At 42.0% G+C, this 18605-nt stretch overlaps 1 protein-coding gene across 1 annotated transcript in view; it reads right to left on the reverse strand.

Annotated features, from left to right (window-relative positions):
- Nucleotides 1-1439: 1439 nt before the first annotated feature.
- The window catches only part of PIEZO2 (piezo-type mechanosensitive ion channel component 2), a 428995-nt gene continuing 411829 nt past the window's right edge, over nucleotides 1440-18605 (reverse strand). Inside the window, exons 51-53 of the mRNA XM_015414359.1 lie at nucleotides 4812-4891; nucleotides 2212-2416; nucleotides 1440-1894 (exon numbers count right to left, since the gene is read on the reverse strand). Of these exons, the coding sequence (XP_015269845.1) occupies nucleotides 1642-1894; nucleotides 2212-2416; nucleotides 4812-4891 (538 nt within the window). The 3' untranslated portion in view covers nucleotides 1440-1641. The remainder of the gene's footprint in view (nucleotides 1895-2211; nucleotides 2417-4811; nucleotides 4892-18605) is intronic.

Here is an 18605-nt window from a genome sequence, read left to right on the forward strand (position 1 = left end):
CGGAATTTGAGTATTGTTAATGAGCTCCGGTTGCAACTCATTTTATTGTTGCAATATCAATGTGCATCTCCTCAAGGTCTGAAAGTGCTAATATTCACAGTACGGAATGATATCAGCAGTGCTAGCATGAAGCGTATCAACTGTGTAGGTATGTCACCATCTCATTCTATTGTGGTGTTCTGTTTTAACAAAATCCTGGAGCGAACTCTGCCTGTAACTATACTTTGTCTGATCAGTTGCCATGTCAGCTACATTCTATTGACTTACTATATCATCACATATAATAAATAGATTAAAAGGCTTTTTTCAGTGGTAATTGACAATCTCACAACATAAACATATTTAATTTATACAAAAAAATTCCATTCAGTGTAAACAAGCATAGGGAAAAAAATACTTCTAAAATGACTTTGCATCATGTGCTTTATTTGAAGTCATTATGGATTCAAAACTACACAGTATAACACCTTAGCATACCTTAGCCATTCAGTGATTTGGTATCCTTAAGAAACTGCAGTTTCTAAATCATGGAATGAAAACTACATTGCAACAGTAAAATTTCATGCTACAGTGTCCTCTGCAGAGCAGCCTGTGTCACCAAGAGTAATAATTTAAGAAAAGGCAATTTTCCAAGCTCATTATATATACACTTTTCTCATGACTGGGAAGTTTAAAAACCCGTCTTGGATGTAAAAATGTGAATTCAAATATGTAAACATTTTTGTATACCTGAAACCCTGGAAAGAAATATTAGATAGAAGCCAGATCATTGCATTAAAATGTCAAAATGGGGGGAAAGCAGGCTGTGGAGACAAAGACCACCCTATTCAGTCTTCAGATCTTTTTAAGAAATCAGAAGGCTTCTCATGAAATTCAACTGCCTTTTTAAAAAAAGTCTGCCAATTTTGGAGCAGTTATTCTGGAAAAATGGTCCTGCAGAGTATCACATAATTAATTATCCATTAGTTGACTCTTGAGTTTTGTTCCTGAGTAAAGTCATTGATGTTTCAATGTCTCCTGTAATTGTTCAAATAAAACAAGGCAGTTACAGACAGTCACTGATTTTTTTTTCCTTATGTAGGTATCTCTGTATAGTCCAACACAAGAAACCTCTTTTTTAAAAAAATAGAAAAAAAGAAATGTGCATAATATAGATTCCTTCAGCACCTGCTCTGTCCTGTTGTCTTGGATGCCCTAAAAGGGCAACTCCAACACCTTGTGTCCCTTGAACATCAGTGATGAAAAGCAGGATATTTCATGATCCAAGATGTATCACTCAAAAAACAAAACAAAACAAAAGGACCAGTTAATTCACATGTCATATCCTTCCTTCTTGAGTGGACAAGTTAAGCCCAAGGTGTTACTCTAGCCAGACAAGGATGTCAAACATCTTGTTACCAAAGTGAAAAGCAAGTTGATCTGATGTTAGAGAAGTTGCATTTGAAAACAAAGTTTTTTAAAACTCATCTTTGATTTGAAAGGCAGCACGGATTTTGAGGGGAACAACCAGATAGGCTCCATGAACTAAAAATTCTTTGCTACCCAATTATAAAAGGCTTAGCTCTTAAGAGAATGTTGTGCTTTTTTAAAAAAGAAAATCAGATGAAGTCATCTTGATTTGCAAGGAGAATCACAAAGAGATCAATTTGTTTTTTCTCTAGTCCATTTGATCATAGTCTCTGGTGAGCGGTACAGGAATATTAATTTTGCATATAGGTCTTCCTCCAGCTCCAGTTCACCAGTCTCTCGAACCAAGAAGATATCTGTACACAACTTCAGGATACGATCCACATTGGGAAGCTCTTCAAACATTATGGAGTGGGAAATTCCACTAAAGAACTCACGGACAAATTTTCCTATCACCAGGACAACAGAGGCATATAATCCCATGATACTGCAAAATAAGAAAGGATTTTTTAAAACCAAGAGTAATTTCAAGTACAGTCATAAAGTGATGAAATCTGGATACTACGAAGTAAAAATTTAAAATTCAAGAAAGGAATCTTTTCCCCGTACTCCAAAGATCAATAAAATTTAGGATTGTAGTACTCTGAATGTCAGAGGAAAATGCAATGAGGTTTTATCAAATTATGGTTTAACAAACTAAAAAACAAATTGTAGCAGTTCTGTTCCAAAGGAGAATCAGTGGTATTGAAGTTCAGTTAAATGTCACACATGATATTCTTATGTTAGTAAAAGTTTATGGCTTACCCATAGCCTGCCAAGAATCCAAGGCTAGGAGGGCTAACTTTGTCACTGAATACAATAAGTTCCAAGCTGTGTTGCTTATCACCTCTCACAATTTTTTTGTCTGTCTGGTTGACCATCCACCACTCATGAAAATCATCAGTATTAGTACTGTTATTATCATCTTTAATCTTGACCAATGAAACGGTAATGTTTGTGAATTCACCACCTACCAAAATGAGAAACCATGTTGTCAGTAGCTCATAATACTATGCCTTGCCCATTAAATTTTTATAATTTCAAGTGACTGACAATCCAATCCTATGCAAAGTTACTCCAGTCCATTAATTTCAGTGGGTTTAGACTGTAGTAACCATCTCCCTTATAAATAAAAGCTGAATGGTGGTGGCACTTCTCTAGAACATTTCACAGGCTCCAAAATCAGTTCGCTCTCTGATCTGTCATTCAGAGAGTCTCCCTATCCACTGGCTGCTTTGCCTGAGTCCTGCCTCCAACATTCTAAACATTTTGCTTTTCCTCTCCCCCCCATAGCCAGTCAGAACACAGAGGTTATTTGCATATGCAGCCTCATTGGCCTTTGCCTTGGTACACAGAGGTCGTTTGCATATGCGACTTGATTGGCTTTTGCCTCTAACATTCTAACAGTTTGATGTTCTGAGGTAAAATGTGTCCAATCTCCAGGTGAGCGCTGGAGATCACTCAGAATTACAACTGCTTTCCAGATGGCAGAGATCAGTTCCCCTGGAGAAAATGGGCTCTGTATCCTTATATGCTGCTGAGGTGGCCCCCATATCACAGCCAATGTGACGTAGCAGTCAGGGCTTCAGAGCACGGGAGAGGCTGCAGGTGTGTGTGGGGTGGAAAGCTGAAGAGTGAGGGGGAAATAAAGGTAGGTTGATGATTGGCTGGGAAGGAGATAGGGTTGCCAACTACAGGTGGGAAATTCCTGGAGATGTGAGGGATGGAGCCTGGAGAGGGTGGGGTTTCAGGAGGCGTGGGACCTCGGACAGGTACAAAGCCATAGACTTCACCCTCCAAACCAACTATTCCCTTCTGGGGAACCATCGTTGCCAATCTCCAGGTGAGGGCTGGCGATCACTCAAAATTACAGCTGTTCTTCAGGTAGCAGAGATCAGTCCCTCTAGAGAAAATGGTGGACTCAGTGTCATTATACCCTGCTGAGGTCACCACAGCAAATTGACACTGAGTGTCCAAGGCCGGGGCACCCGCCCAGAGCCTCTTTCTAGAGGCCGTTGTATTTATTTCCACAACAGGCCTTTTTCCTAGTATGCATATAAAAGCTGTGTGAATAACTCAGGCCTATCGGCTAAGTCACACTGAAAGTATTTTCATCTGGTTGCTGGGTGGTCTACCAGATTTTAACAAAGGTGTGGTAGAAATGCTGATCATATGTTGTTGGAATATCTATGATTGTATCTCCAGTATGTTTTCATGGCTGGGGCTGCAGTACACAGTAAAGGGGGGGGGATTAACCCTGTCTTCATGCCATTTTCCCAACCTGTAACAGCTTCCTGAAGCCATTATTTGCACTACAGGGGGGAGATAAAGATTGCCTGAATGTTTCCTCCCAATTGAGTGAATAGCTCCAGAAGGCCACTTGAGACTGGGAAAATGGAATGCAGAGAAAGATTAAAATCCTCACCACCACACGGACACATATGAATCAGAGGCTCTTACAGCTGAATCAGTGGCTTCTACAGCCCTGGCCCCCAACTGCTGGACTGACCTCCCATATGAGATCAGGGTCCTGCGGGATCTATTACAGTTCTGCAGGGCCTGCAAGACAGTGGCCTGGATCAGTATTGCCGAATTGACATCAGAACTAGCTTGTTTGCACTGTATTTTATGGTTTTGCCATTTTAATTGTTATTTTAATTGTTGTTTTAATGGTATTGTATTGAGATTGTTGTGAACCGCCCTGAACCCATTCGTGGAGAGGGCGGTATATAAATCAATCAATCAAACAAATAAATAAACACTTGAAATGTGACTGTAGAACTTGCAGGGTCTCATCTGGTGTGACCTTAAATTTCACTTGAAGAAAAACTAAATTGTTTCCTGAAGCTGTTATGATTCACATTTTAATGTTATCTTTTTACCTTGGGTGTGCAAAATGAGCTAACCAGCAGCAAAATAAAGAGGAGAGGAAGTCTGTGGTTTGACAGCCATCCCCCCATTTCCACTTGATAGGGAGCCTCTCCACTTGCTATGCTCTTGCTCACCCCATGGCAGCAGCTGTACCTTAGGGTGTGAGGGACCAATAGTTGTATGAAGGGGAAAGAGGAGAGAATCTCATTCTTTATGTGGCTCAGTCCAGGCTTTTGTTCTTCCATAATGCCAGCCTGTGTGCCAGATTGTGGTGCACAGTGGGAAGGTGTCATTCTTCCCCTCCACATCAGCCTTTCACTAAGATAGCTGATAACAATGGATAAACAAGAGACAGTTGCAGTACTGGATCACAGAACAGGCCCAAACCTCTTTATCGTTTAGAAGGACCACCAACATACTAGATGATCCAGGTGCAAAATCAGAATGTATTTGCCATTGGGAAGAGTAAGTAGCTTACTACTGAAAATCCATACCTGTCATAAGTTGCTTCAAGGGTTTTGCAAGAGAATCACTAGGTGCCTTGATGTAATGGGGATATACCTTGCTTAGATTCCTGAAAAAGCAAAATGAAGGGAGATGCCAATTTAAGTTGATATACAAAGGAAGTATATGATTACTAAAATGACATGATGCTGTAACCTTAAATTCAGTCATAATTGGTCCTACAGGCCAGCCATTTAAATCATTAATATATTGTTATCTCGTGATTTCTTTGGAGGGTTAAATTAAAACTAGTTATATTATAAAACCCATGCAATAGTAGTTTCTAGTGGTTCCAACTGGCATAACTTTCCCTTGCTGTTGTCAGGGACTGCATCCCTCACCCAATGAATCCTCCTCTCAAATTTCAGGAAGAGAGAAGAATGTGTTCTATAGGTAATTAAAATTCTTACTTGCTGAGTGAACATAAGGATGTATGAAAAGGTCATTACAGTGAATTCCCCCTTTTGTGTTTCTGCCATTTGTGAACCCTAACAAAAAGCAGATGCCATTTTCAATGGTGATATTTCTTTCAAATTTTAATATGACAACCCTGTAAAACAATTGCATTAGGGATGTACTCACTACACCAAGCCAAATCCAAAGTATTTCAGGGTAGTTAACAGGACAATCCTAACGACACTTTCCTGGGAGTAAGCCCCATTAGCCCTGACCTGGATGGTGCAGGCTAGCCCGATTTTGTCAGATATTGGAAGCTAAGAGGAAAGGCCACTAAGTAGGTCCAGAGTTGCGATGCAGAGGAAGGCAATGGCAAACCAGCTCTGAATGCCTCTTGCCTTGAAAACCCTACAGGGTCACCATAAGTCAGCTGTGACTTGATGGCACTTTCCACCACCAACAAGCCCCACAGATTTTGGTCGGATGCTGAGAAGACCTGCTAAAGTCCCACTGAATGTAAATGTCCCACTGAAGCTACACAACTCTGGATCCATGCCTAGGTGGAAAACTACCTCTGCATATTGCCTTGATTTCCAAAAAGAAAGGGGGGGATATAAATATAGATCCCTTCCAGTCCAGTTTTTGCCTGGGCCATGGGACAGAGACAGCACTGGTCGCCCTCATGAACGACCTCTGGAGGCATCTGGATCAGGGCGGCTTGGCAGTGCTATTGTTGGATCTGTCAGCAGCGTTCGACATGGTCAACCATCAGTTACTGATCCACCGCCTCGCTGACACAGGAGTTCAGGGGTCTGCCTTACAATGGCTTGCCTCCTTTCTCCGAGGTTGGGGACAAAGGGTGGCACTAGGGGAAGTGCTATCCTGAAGACACCCACTGAACTATGGAGTGCCTCAAGGGACAGTGCTTTCCCCAATGCTGTTTAACATTTATATGCGCCCCCTTGCCCAGATTGCCTGGAGGCATGGGCTGGATTGTCACCAATATGTGGATGACACCCAGCTCTATCTGTTGTCGGGCAGCTAGTCTGACTCTAAACGGGAAGATCTGGACTGGGTGTTACAAGCCGTGGCTGGTTGGCTTAGACTGAGCTGACTGAAACCGAATCCAACGAACACAGAGGTCCTGTGCCTGAGTCGGGGTGGTCTGAGGGTAGGGATCCCACTCCTGACCTTTGGTGGGGCGCCATTGGTGCCAGTGCTGGAGGTTAGGAGCTTGGGAGTGCCCTTTGGACACCTCCCTAACAATGGAGGCCCAGGTAGCAGCCACCGCCAAGTCAACCTTTCACCATTTTTGCCTGATTAGGCAGCTGGTTCCCTTCCTGGACCGCAACAACTTGGCAACAGTGATCCACGCAATGGTCACCTCAAGACTGGACTACTATAACACTCTCTACATGGGGCTGCCCTTGTCACAAATTCAGAAGCTGCAGCTTGTGCGAAATGCAGTGACCAGGCTCTTGATGGGTCTCCCTATGTGGGAGCACATCCAGCCTGTGCTAAAGGCACTACACTGGCTGCCGATAGCATTCCGAATTCACTTCAAGGGGTTGGTTCTTACCTTTAAAGTGCTATATGGTCAGGGGCCGACATACCTGAGGGACTGCCTTTCCCCATATGTACCCCAGCGAGCACTGCGTTCAGGGTCTCAAAATCGATTGATCCTCCTGGGCCCCAAAGACATCAGACTAGCAACAACCAGGGCTAGGGCCTTCTTGGTGGCAGCTTCGCACTGGTGGAACGAGCTCCTAGAAAAGATCAGGGCCCTGTGCGACCTTTTACAGTTCCGCAGGGCCTGCAAGATGGAGCTCTTCCACCAGGCCTTTGGTTAAGGAGCCGCCACCATTAACACCACCACCACCACCATTATCACTAAAGATTGTTAATGATACTTGAGAAAGATAGAGCCCGTGCCTTGATTCCATCATTACAGCCTGTGCCTGCTGCATATATATGATAAGAATGAGAAACTAATGAGCAAGGCAGATCAGAGACCAGAGATCATGCTAACATAACTGTTGCAGCCATCTCTAAGTATTAATTACAACTAGCTAGCACTTTATGACATCAGATTGTTTGTGTGGTTTTATATAGTTTTACCTATGTTATAATTATTTTTGTTTTATCCTCTGTAAGCCGCCCTGTGCCTGCTTTGGCAGGGAGGGTGGGTAAAAATCGAATAAATAAATAAATAGATATTATCAATAAAAGTAAAAAATATTTCAAGGATGTTTATTTTATTCATCTTTACACCAACTTCTTGAGGTCGAACGATGCATTTTATCATTAGATATAGACAATGTGGCATGTCCAGGTTACAAAGGTGTTCTAAATGCTGTCAAAAATGAGTGACAGACAGGGAGTGGTCTTGGAATACTTAGCTATTATTACAGAGTTGTGTTGTATATTTCTGAGTTTTCATTTTAGATGCACTCTGATACAGCTTTTCATATATACATAAAGTGGGGAGGCGGGGCTTCAGCACAGCACTTTCGGTCTCTTCTCAGAGCTCTGCTCTGAAGGAGAGTCAAACCACATGGTTTGCAGATCCTGGGGGGAACCAGGATCTAAGAAGACTCTAGGAGAAGGGTCACCAAAGCAGTGGGCGTGACGAGAAGGCTCTCCTTAAGCGGCAGCTGTGAGGATTGAGCTTTCATTGACAGTCCAAATATTGGACTGGGATAAAAAAAGCAGGGAGTTGCATTGTATAACTGCTGGGTGAATATGATACAGAAAGTTTTGATTTGCTAACATATTTGGGAGTGGGAAGTATTGTTGTATAAGTTTTGTATAGTTCTAAAATATTGATAAGTAAAAGAAAATAGCAAAATAACTTTTTTGTTTAAAATAAAATCATAGCAGAATACAGGAAAATGAGCAATCCTAGCAAGAAAGAAAGATAAAAAGATTACATCTTCTTCTTCCCTGGCTCCATGCCCTGGACAAACCAAATCAGTGGGGACCATACTTTCACAAGACCCTTTAAAAGCGCTCCAAGCCAGTCTCCAAGCAACTTTCTTAGAGGGACTGGGCCAATTACAGAACAGTTTAACCCAGATTAAAGACATAAATGACAATCAATGTGAATAGGCATAACTCACCACAGAAGAGAAAAAGGACATTTTTACAGCTGGAAAAATTAAATTTGGATATAATTTTTATTAGAGTGCAATAGATTGGGGAAAACTTTTACAGCTTCGGATGCAAAGAATAAAAAAAAAGAGGTCTAGGAACCAATGCTCCCTCTAAGCTGTGGAGTCTTGTGAGCAAAAATTCTACTTTGTGAGCTACTGGCATTAAAGTTGTGAGTGAGCAATTTGGCTGCTGCATCAATTAGTCTGCACTGGAGCCCTCCTTCCTGAGCTGAGACAAAAATGTGTGTGAGCCGGAGGCTAAAAAACTGTGAGCTAACTCACACTAACTCAGCTTAGAGGGAACACTGCTAGGAACATATATTAAGGAGAAACTTAACCCTAAACTTATTTATGCCTCTGAAGATGGTAGAATTTTGATGGTTGAAATTCAAAGAGAAGGGGAAAAAATTCTGGTGACCAACATCTATGTACCAAATGACCACTAAGAAACTTTTTATAAGGATTTGGAACAAAAATTAGCAAATTATGAATATGAAGAGCACTGCTTGATTGGAGACAATAATGCAATCTTTGATAAAATACAGGATAGAAAAACAGCTAAACAAACAAAGAAATCTGGAACACTCTTGCCAAAGACATTTCTACGATTGGCAGAATATACTCTGGTTCATGCATGGAGAACGAGAAATCCCATAACAAAGGATTATACCTTTTATTCTCAAAGGCACAAATCGTGGTCCAGAATTGATATGTGTTGGATCTCAGTGAGTTTGATAAAAAATATAGAAGAAGCAGATATTTTACCAAAAACCTTTGCTGACCATAACCCTGTATTCTTAAAAACAACTGGCATTTCTAAGAAAGTTAGTTGGAAGCTGAATACACAACACTTGAAAAATGAGAATTTCATGAGGGAGACAAAAAAGGAGTTCAGAATTATTTTTTAAGCAAAATATTCAACCAGATATCTCTATAAATACAGTTTGGGATGCAAGTAAGGCCTTCTTCAGAGGAATGGCAATCAAATTTTCAGCAAGGCAAAAGAAGGATAGGTTGAAGAAATTTCAAGAATTGAAAGATCAACTAATAAAGCAGGAAGAAAAGCTGAAAAAATGCCCAACAACTACTGAGTTGAGAACAAAAATTGACGCCCAGATCTCTTTGATACACAAAGAAAATACAGACCCTAAAGAAGTGAAAAATTATAGACCAATTTTGCTTTTAAATGTGGATTATAAAATCTTTGCTGCTATTTTAGGATCACATTTGTAGAAGGTATCATTAGAGGTAAATACATCAAGACCAAGCAGGGTTTTTGCCAAAGAGACTATTGAGAAACGATGTAAGAATAATTATGAATATTTTGGAATACTATGAAGCACACCCAGAAAAACAAATGGCATTAATTTTTTTAGATGCAGAGAAAGCCTTTGACAATGTAAGTTGGAATTTCATTATGGAGCTACTACATGAGATTGATACTGGAGATGATTTTATCAGGATGATTCAAGCAATTTATACCCAACAAAGTGCCAAAGCGAGGATTAACAGAGATTTAACGAAAGAGATACCAACTGAGAAGGGAACAAGACAAGGATGTCCGCTATCCCCGTTGTTGTTTATCATTACCCTGGAAGTATTAAATAATGTGTTCAGAGAAGATAAAAATATTAGAGGAACAACAATATGTGGAGAAGAATATAAAGTACAAGCGTTTGCAGATGATTTAGCTTTTTATCTTAGGAGATTCTAGAACTTCTATAGACAGTTTGATGAAAAATTTAATGGAATTTGGTGAAATGGCAGGAATGAAAGTGAATAGACAAAAGACAAGGATCATCACAAGGAATATAATATAACCTATAATTAAACACTTAGTCGAGAAAACAGGATTCCAATCAGAACAAAGAGTGAAATATTTAGGCATCCTTTTGACAAATAAATGTAGCTAATTGATGGAAGATAATTACATGAAATTATTTAAATAAATTCAAAAATATTTAGATAAATGGAATAATTTACAGTTGTCATTTATGGGAAGAATAGCTGCAATCAAAATGAATATTCTTCCTAGACTTATTTTTCTATTTCAAACTATTCCAATTTTACAGAAGCAAACATACTTCCAGGAACTGAATAAAATAACAACAAAATTTATATGGCAAGGGAAGAGACCTAGAATAAAATTGAAAACATTGCAAGACTTTAAGCAAAACACAGGTTTTGGCCTACCAGACTGGGGAACTTACTGCAAAGCATGTATTTAAAGAATGGATAACAATTGAAAATACTAGACTGTTAAAACTTGAGGGACATGATTTAAAGCTAGGATGGCATGCCTATGTGTGGTACCAAAAAGCGAATAATCACAAATATTTTAGAAACCATCTGATAAGGAAAACATTGCTGTCAGTATGGGAAAGAATCAGACAGAATATATATGTGAAGATTCTGAAATGGGTTTCTCCGGTGGAAGCATTTACTCAACCTATATTATTGAGTATGAAAAAAGTAGCTAGATATGAAGATTTATTAGGAATAGGAGATAGGATGAAATCTAAAGAAGAACTAGAGAAGCAAGATATTTATTTAGGCTGATGGACAAGAGTACAGTTGGAATCTAGACATGCTAAAGACAAACCTCAGGGGTTTTATGCAGAAAAATCGGCATTTGATACAATCTTGTGTGAAACAAATGATAAATTAATAAAGAAATTATATGTGTATTTGTTACAGACAAAGTTGGAGGATGAGATAATTAAAGAATACTTGATAAAATGGCCTCAAAATTTTAGTTATAATATTGATCTTGGTCATTGGTTGCAAATATGGAAAACAAATGTAAGAATAACTAAATCAGTTTCTTTTAAAGAGAATTTATATAAAATGTTCTATCACACCAGAAAAATTAGCCAAAATGTACACTGGAATGTTTGATAAGTGCTGGAAATGTAAGACAAGGGTGGGAAGCTTCTTTCATGTTTGGTGGAAATGTAAAGATGTGATGATATACTGGAAAAGGGTTCATGAAATGTTGCAAAAAATATGTCTGACACAAATACCATTTAAACCAGAAATGTTTTTGCTTAATATTATGCCTGATGTAAAAGACAAAAAAGTTAAGCACTTAATTATACATATAGTTACAGCAGCAAGGATCATCTACGCTAGGTATTGGCAGAAACCAGAGATACCAACGAAAGATGAACTCTTGACAAAAATCTTTGAAATAGCGGGAATAGAATTATTGACAGACTCACTGAAAGATCAAAGTAAACAAAATGTGAGAGAAAACTGGACACCATTTTATGAATGGGTGAAAAGAAACTGTGGACAAGATTATCATGAATAACAGATTATAGTTATTATAACCTAGGATAAATGTAATTTGAGCTATAAAGAATATTTACTTTTACAAGAACCATAAGAGAAGATTTTAGAGATTGGTTTAATCACTTATAGATTTAGAAAACATATAAATGAAAAGAAGCATGGAAACAAAGGTTTAAGGTGGAATTGTATTGTAACAGCTATTATATAAGCTTGATAGAATTTTCCTTGATATCTTATCCCATTCTCCATGTCCTTCCCTTCCTAAATGTCTTATATAATTAGTGACAATCATTTTTTTTAAAAAGTATACATAAAGTGCAGCATATCATTAAAACCTCTTATGTTCACATGCTCGTGTTTTATGTTTTTCATCCACATATGGTCATCAATTCATCTGGTAAATGGACTGGGTTGTAAACAAAGACTTTCATCATCTTTCCAGTAATAGTTCAGTGGATTCATCATATCATACTCATGGTCCAGAAGGGTGAATGATGGTAAGGAATGTTCTGGGGATGAGTTAGTACTATGATGGAACTGGCATCCAGTCAACAAGAAGACCTCCAAATCATATGCTGCTAGGGGTCCCAAATCCCCCTGGGGGGCCGAATTCCCCCCGATTTCAAGCCCTGATTCCCGCTCCCGCGGAATCAGGGCCCGGGGGAAACCCCACCCCTGCGCGTGCGTCACCCGTGCGTCACCCTCAAATGGCGTCGCCCCGCCCCAGCGTGTGACGTCACTTACGGGTGACGCACGCGCGCACGAAGAGGACGCTGTCCGGGAGCCCCCCGCTCCCAGACGAATTTCATTTGGCAACCCTATATGCTGCCTGGTAAACTGCGTAGCTTAAAATGTCCTGGTACGATCAGCCCTGCATAACTGGCTGCAGCCTTGCTCAAATCATTATTTCCAGCAAAACACTGTTGTTTATTCAACCTCGCAACAGTTCAGGTCCAGGACTGCTGAGGGGTGTGGACTGGGAGCCCCAATTCCCCAGTTTAGTTTAGTTTATTTCTATCCTGCTCTATTTCCTGCAAGCAGGACTCAATATAATATACATAAAACAATAATAATAAAATACATGATAATAAAATACATATAGTACAGTTAAAATTAGATGGCGTCATGCATCTATCCCACAATTAGCTGGAGTGGCTGGTATCCAATCCATATTCTACTCATGGGGGATCTTAAACAGGAGAGAGTAGAAAATAAAGGAGGGGGAGAAACCTGGGAGGGAAAGTTCCTGTCCTCAACCATATGCCCGGTGGAACATCTCAGTCTTACAGGCCCTGCAGGACTGAACCAAGTCCTGCAGGGCCAAGATTTCACTGGTGGTCGAGGACAGCCGGACCATTTCGGGACCAGGGACTACCAGCAATAGGGTTGTCAGCTCTGGGTTGGGAAATAGCTGGAGATTTGGGGGGTGGAGCCTAAGGAGGGCAGGGTTTGGTGAGGGGAGGGAATTCAGTAGGGTAGAATTCCATGGAGTCCACCTTCCAAAGCAGCCATTTTCCTCCAGAGGAACGGTTCTCTGTTACTTGGAGATCAGTTGTAATCCCAGATCTTCAGCCACCACTTGGAGGTTGAAAGGAAACAAACAACCATGATGTATTGTGCCAAAAAAGTCTTCACAGACTAGAAAATTCTTTTTCCAATATTCAGTTTACTTGAAGCAATTCAAACGCCATCAACACCAACGAAGCATGCATATTGATGGCGTTTGAATTGCTTCAAGTAAACTGAATATTGGAAAAAGAATTTTCTAGTCTGTGAAGACTTTTTTTAGCACAATACATCACGGTTGTTTGTTTCCTTTCTACCTCCACCCCGTGATCTCTCTCTTTCGTTTGCACCACTTGCAGGTTGGCAAACCTGACCAGCAAGTTGGAACCAGTTGAATGCAATGCCCTCTCAGGGGCAGATAGGAAGAGGCCATCCCACAGATACGATGGTCCCAGACTGTTTAGGGCTTTAAAGGTAAGTACTAAAACCTTTAACTTGATTCATTATTCAATCTGAAGCCAGTGCAGCTGATAGAGCACAGGTCCTATGTGTGCTCTCAAGGGGGACCCCATAAGGACCCATGTAGTTGCATTCTGGACCAGCTGAAGTTTCTGGAGCAAGTTCAAGGATAGCCCTGTGTAGAGCAAGTTACAGTAGTCCAGTCTAGAGGTGACCATTGTGTGGATGACTGTAGCTAGGTCGGTGCAGAACTGGTAGGGGACCAGCTGCCGATGAAAAAATGTCGCCCTGGCTGTATTTGTGACCTGTGCCTCCAAAGTAAGAGGCATCAAGAGTCACACCCAAACTCCTGACGGAGGAAGCTGGCACCATCTAGAGCAGGGAACTGAAATCCCACCCCTGCCCCACTGACCCAGCCACAGGGTTCAATGGGTTCAGCTTCAGGCAGCTCCGTTTTAGCCAGGGGTTGTTTTGTAGAAAAAGAGCTAGGGGAACTCATTAGCATATGCCACACCCCCTGACATCACCGGACGTGTGTCATAAGGCCGCACCCCCTGACATCACCGGAAGTGTGTCATAAGGCCACACACCCCGCCCCCAACGGTCCCGGCCGCCGCCGCCGGCCTTGCAGCTCCACTGCTGAGCCCCATGAGGGGCCCGGCGGTGGACCTGCAAGGCCGGCGGGAGTGCAAGGAAGCCCCGTGAAGGCCCTCCCTGGCCCCAGGCAAGCAGGGGTGGGTAGAGGCAGGGAGGAAGCAACTTACCCTCCCTCTTCTACTGCCTCCTCCTGGCTAAATGGGGGCCGGAAGCAGGGGGCGGGGCTTCATCATGTGCCCCGCCCCCCGTACCTCCCCCGCGATCCCCCTGAAATGACCTCTGGTTTTAGCCATCTCACTGTGGCCTCCTAACAACTGACCAGATCTTCTGGGGCAGTGTCTTCTGGCCATCCATTAACAGATATAGCTGGAAGTCATCAGCATATTGATGATGCCCTAGCTCGAACCTCCTGACTACCTGGGCAAGAGGGTGCACATATATGTTAAAAAGCATTGGGGAGAGGATTGCCCCTATTGAATGCCACACCTTTAGACTGAACTACTCTTGGGATAACACCTCTCTAGTTACAGGCTCTCCTATCACATAGATGGTCTTCATCAATGCCAGGTGACATCCCATGCATCTCAGCAGCTCAGTCACTTCTGAATTCTCCTCTTTTTCTCTTGGGAGCAGGAGAAAACAAAGGAGACAGGTTTCTTGCCCCTTTGGGGATTCCTGCCCAATTTCCAAGAACTTAGATCTAGATCTGGAATGGCTTCTACTTATGCTCATGTTGTCTGTGCTTCTTAAGCCCCTTTGAACTGTAGAAGGCCAAAGCATCCAACCCTTGAAACAAGGAACTCCACTCCCTTTAGTTCCAGAACAAGGACAAGCACTCATGATTCTGTTCCTTTTCCCCAGGCGGAAGAGAACCCTCGCAAAGTTGGCAATCCCCCTGGCTTTAAGACTTCAGCTTGAGTCTCCAACTCCCCTCTAGTTAGATGGGGGAACAGAAGAAAAAAGGAAGTTGTGGAGTAAGGAGCTGTCTTGTTCCAGTATGTAAGAAGTCAGCAACCATCTGTCTGCTAGCCAGACAGGGCTGAATTGGGATCCTCAGGGAAGCCTTCCTTTGGGGTCACCAAAGAGCTGTGGTGCAGCCTGGAACTAGAGAGGTGTTATCCCAAGAGAACAAATGGTACCACCTTACCACCAAAGAATGGAAAAGAGGAAGACAATGAAAGCTGCTTTGGGTCCCCATTTGGAAGAAAGGCAGCATATAAATGAAATAAATAAATAACATCCCTTGCCTTTTTAGTTATTTTTGGTTACTTTGAGGTAGTCATACTGACTAAATTTAAAAAAAAAAAGTAGTTGCTGTAGATTTTCCGGGTTGTGTGGCCATGGTCTTGGCATTGTAGAACCTGACGTTTCGCCAGTAACTGTGACTGGCATTCTCAGAGGTGTAACACAGAAAGATGGAGTACCTTGATACAGAGAGTGCTCCATCTTTCTGTGTTATACCTCTGAGGATGCCAGTCACAGCTGCTGGTGAAACGTCAGGTTCTACAATGCCAAGACCATGGCCACACAACCCGGAAAATCTACAACAACTTGAACTCCAGCCGTGAAAGCCTTTGACAACATATAGGGGGGGAAAAGTGGTGTATGGCAACAAAGATGAATCTATTTACTTATGATAGCTATAAATCTGCTGTTCTCCTGATACCTCAGGACTGTTGATAGCTTCAGGAAGTGAAGATGATGTAGTATGATAAGTTGCCCTTGCCCTCAGACTGACTAGTAGAACAATTGTTTAGGACCCCTATGGCACAGGGGAGAAACACAGGAGCCTCTCTGCACTGTAGTATTCTGTTTATTGATTGATTGATTGATTTGACTTCTACCCTGCCCTCCCTGCCGAGGCGGGCTCAGGGCGGCTCCCATAAAACTAATAAAACAATATACATCTTATAAAATTACAGATACATCAATTAAAAGCATTAATATCGATGGCGATACAAAACAGTAAAGTACACATATACAAGAATGGGCAATACCTCCTCCCCAAGGCCTTTCCCACTCCAGAAAGCAGCTTCTTACAGATACTGGCTTGTATTCAGCCAGAGCATTCCAAAGAATACCATCTGAACCTAGGAGGGCAGCAACAAGAGCCTTCTCCATTGTGGCACTAAAATTCCCTCCCCAGGGAGATTAATCTGTCACCCTCTATCAGTGTCGTTTTTCCAGCAGGTAAAGACTTTTTTTGTTTCAGCTGGCATACCCCCAATAACGGTTATTGGCCCTCCTTCTAGTGTTTTAACTGATTTAATGGTTCAAATGTTTTTTTTATGTTCACCACCTTGTGGACCCTGATGGTAGGAAAGGTGGCATAAAATGCTTTAAATCAATCAATCAATCAATCAATCAATTAATAAATTTAAGGTCACTTATGTTCTTTTAGGAGGGGTGATTTCCTCTGACACCTTGGTTCCAATGCAGCCCTCTGAGCCCCTGAAGTCTTGTTCCTGGGGACTAGGGACCTTCAGCAACAGCATGAAGGGCACAGTAGGGAGGGAATTGGCAGAAATCAGCTCTCTTAGATACCCTTCATTCTTTGGATTGTATCATTAAATACAGGCCAGTGATAGTGAAACTGGAAGAACCTTAATGCATAGGGATGCCATTCTCCAGTTGGGGGTGGGGGATTCCCCAGTTCTTTTGGGCTCCCATCTGCCGCTGGCCAGTTAGCTGAGGGAGGGGAATACTGCCCCCAAATGTGACATGCTGACGTCACATGGAAGTGATGTCAGCATGTAAGCGATGTTCTAGTTTTTGGGCAAAACCCTAGGGTTTGATGGTGCTTTTACCATAGAGTTTTACCCAAAACCAGTGTGTTGCTGATGTGATGTACATCAGTACATCACAGCCTCCACCCCCATTCCCAGAAAGTGCCTCTCCCTCCCTGCCAGTGCAATAATTGGATCTGGCCAGCCTACCCATGCACTCAATAAGATTGAAAATCTGTTCAAGTGGAGGCGAGGACAACAGTGGCATATTGTGCACAGCTATTTGGCCATGCTACAACAGTCTTCAGGATCCTAATCTTTTCTTAAAATTTGGATATGAAAGGAAGTGCATGTTATTCTGTGTTGCCTTTAAATGTTTACATTATTCAAATGAAAATATTTTTCACATAGAAGTCTGAATACAACATTTTAAACATATTAAATGTAATCTATTTCTTTATTCCTATAATTAATATTTCAGTTCATACATTTGTATTATGGTCCCGGTCACACGGACAGGAAACTGCAGGGGGGAAACGTGGCTGTTAGCCCCGGGGCTAAAAACCGTGTGGTTGCTCAAGCAGACCTACCTATCGAGGTCCCGCGGAGGTCCCGTGGTAGGGGGGAGGTGCCGATCACAGTCCTGCGGCGCGGCAAAGAAGCGGGGCGCAGGGCAAACGGGTTGGTTGTTTTTTAAAAAAAACGCAATTGTGCGCATGCTCCCTTGGGTGCGTGTGCGCATCCGTGGAGACTTTGAAAAAAAACCCCTTTTTCCGAGGGGACATGGGCGGGCGCCGGAATTACCTCCGGAAACGCGATCAGATGCCCGCCCTTCCCCCGCGGTTTCAGGAAACTAGTACCTCCGAGGTACTAGTTTTTTACTGCGTGTCTTCGGCGGGAAGCCTCGGTTGCGCCACAAAAGCCAGATGCTTCCCAGATGTGCCGGTGAGATCGCGCCCGGAAACGCCGCCTATCTTCTGTCCCTCTAGCGTGGCTAATGCTCCGTGTGACCGGGGCCTATGACTACTTTTTGAGATTTGTTTACTAAAAACAAGCAGCAAATACAGAGCACAATCTATTCTGGGCACTGGAAAATTTACTTGAAAGTTTTCTACTGAAAATTTTCTGGAAAACCCACATCCATGACAATGAAGACATTAATGAAAATAGCCTTTTATTTAGCTATTTATATTTCTCTAATAGCCAAAGGCACATTCCTAGCATCTGGAGTATGAAGCTGCCAAACATATAATTAGTGTAATTGTATTTGAAAGCACTAATCAGCTGATTCGTGGTAGTGACATTAAGTACATCCACAGGCATTACCCCTTTCCCCAAAGCTAACTAAAATGCCAAACTTCATAATGTCAACAGCAGAACTCAATTCAGCAAGCTATTAAATTCAGGGATAAGTGAGGAATTCACTTCTATTGATTTTATATATTTGCTGGTCTTCTCTCCTCCCTGAATGACTACACACACACACACACCTCAGTCCAATCTATTGGAATTCCATAGATCTTTCACTGGTGTGTTGTGCCCTCCACCCCAAGTGCAGACACCAAGGAGACAATGAGAAGGGGGAAGCCCATTGCCTCATAATACCATGATGGTGGGGAAAGTGTACCTTAGTCCTTCAAAAAGTCCTTTAATG

The sequence above is a fragment of the Gekko japonicus genome, unplaced genomic scaffold, assembly GCF_001447785.1.
Source record: "Gekko japonicus isolate JY-2015 unplaced genomic scaffold, Gekko_japonicus_V1.1 scaffold157, whole genome shotgun sequence".
Lineage (NCBI taxonomy): Eukaryota > Metazoa > Chordata > Lepidosauria > Squamata > Gekkonidae > Gekko > Gekko japonicus.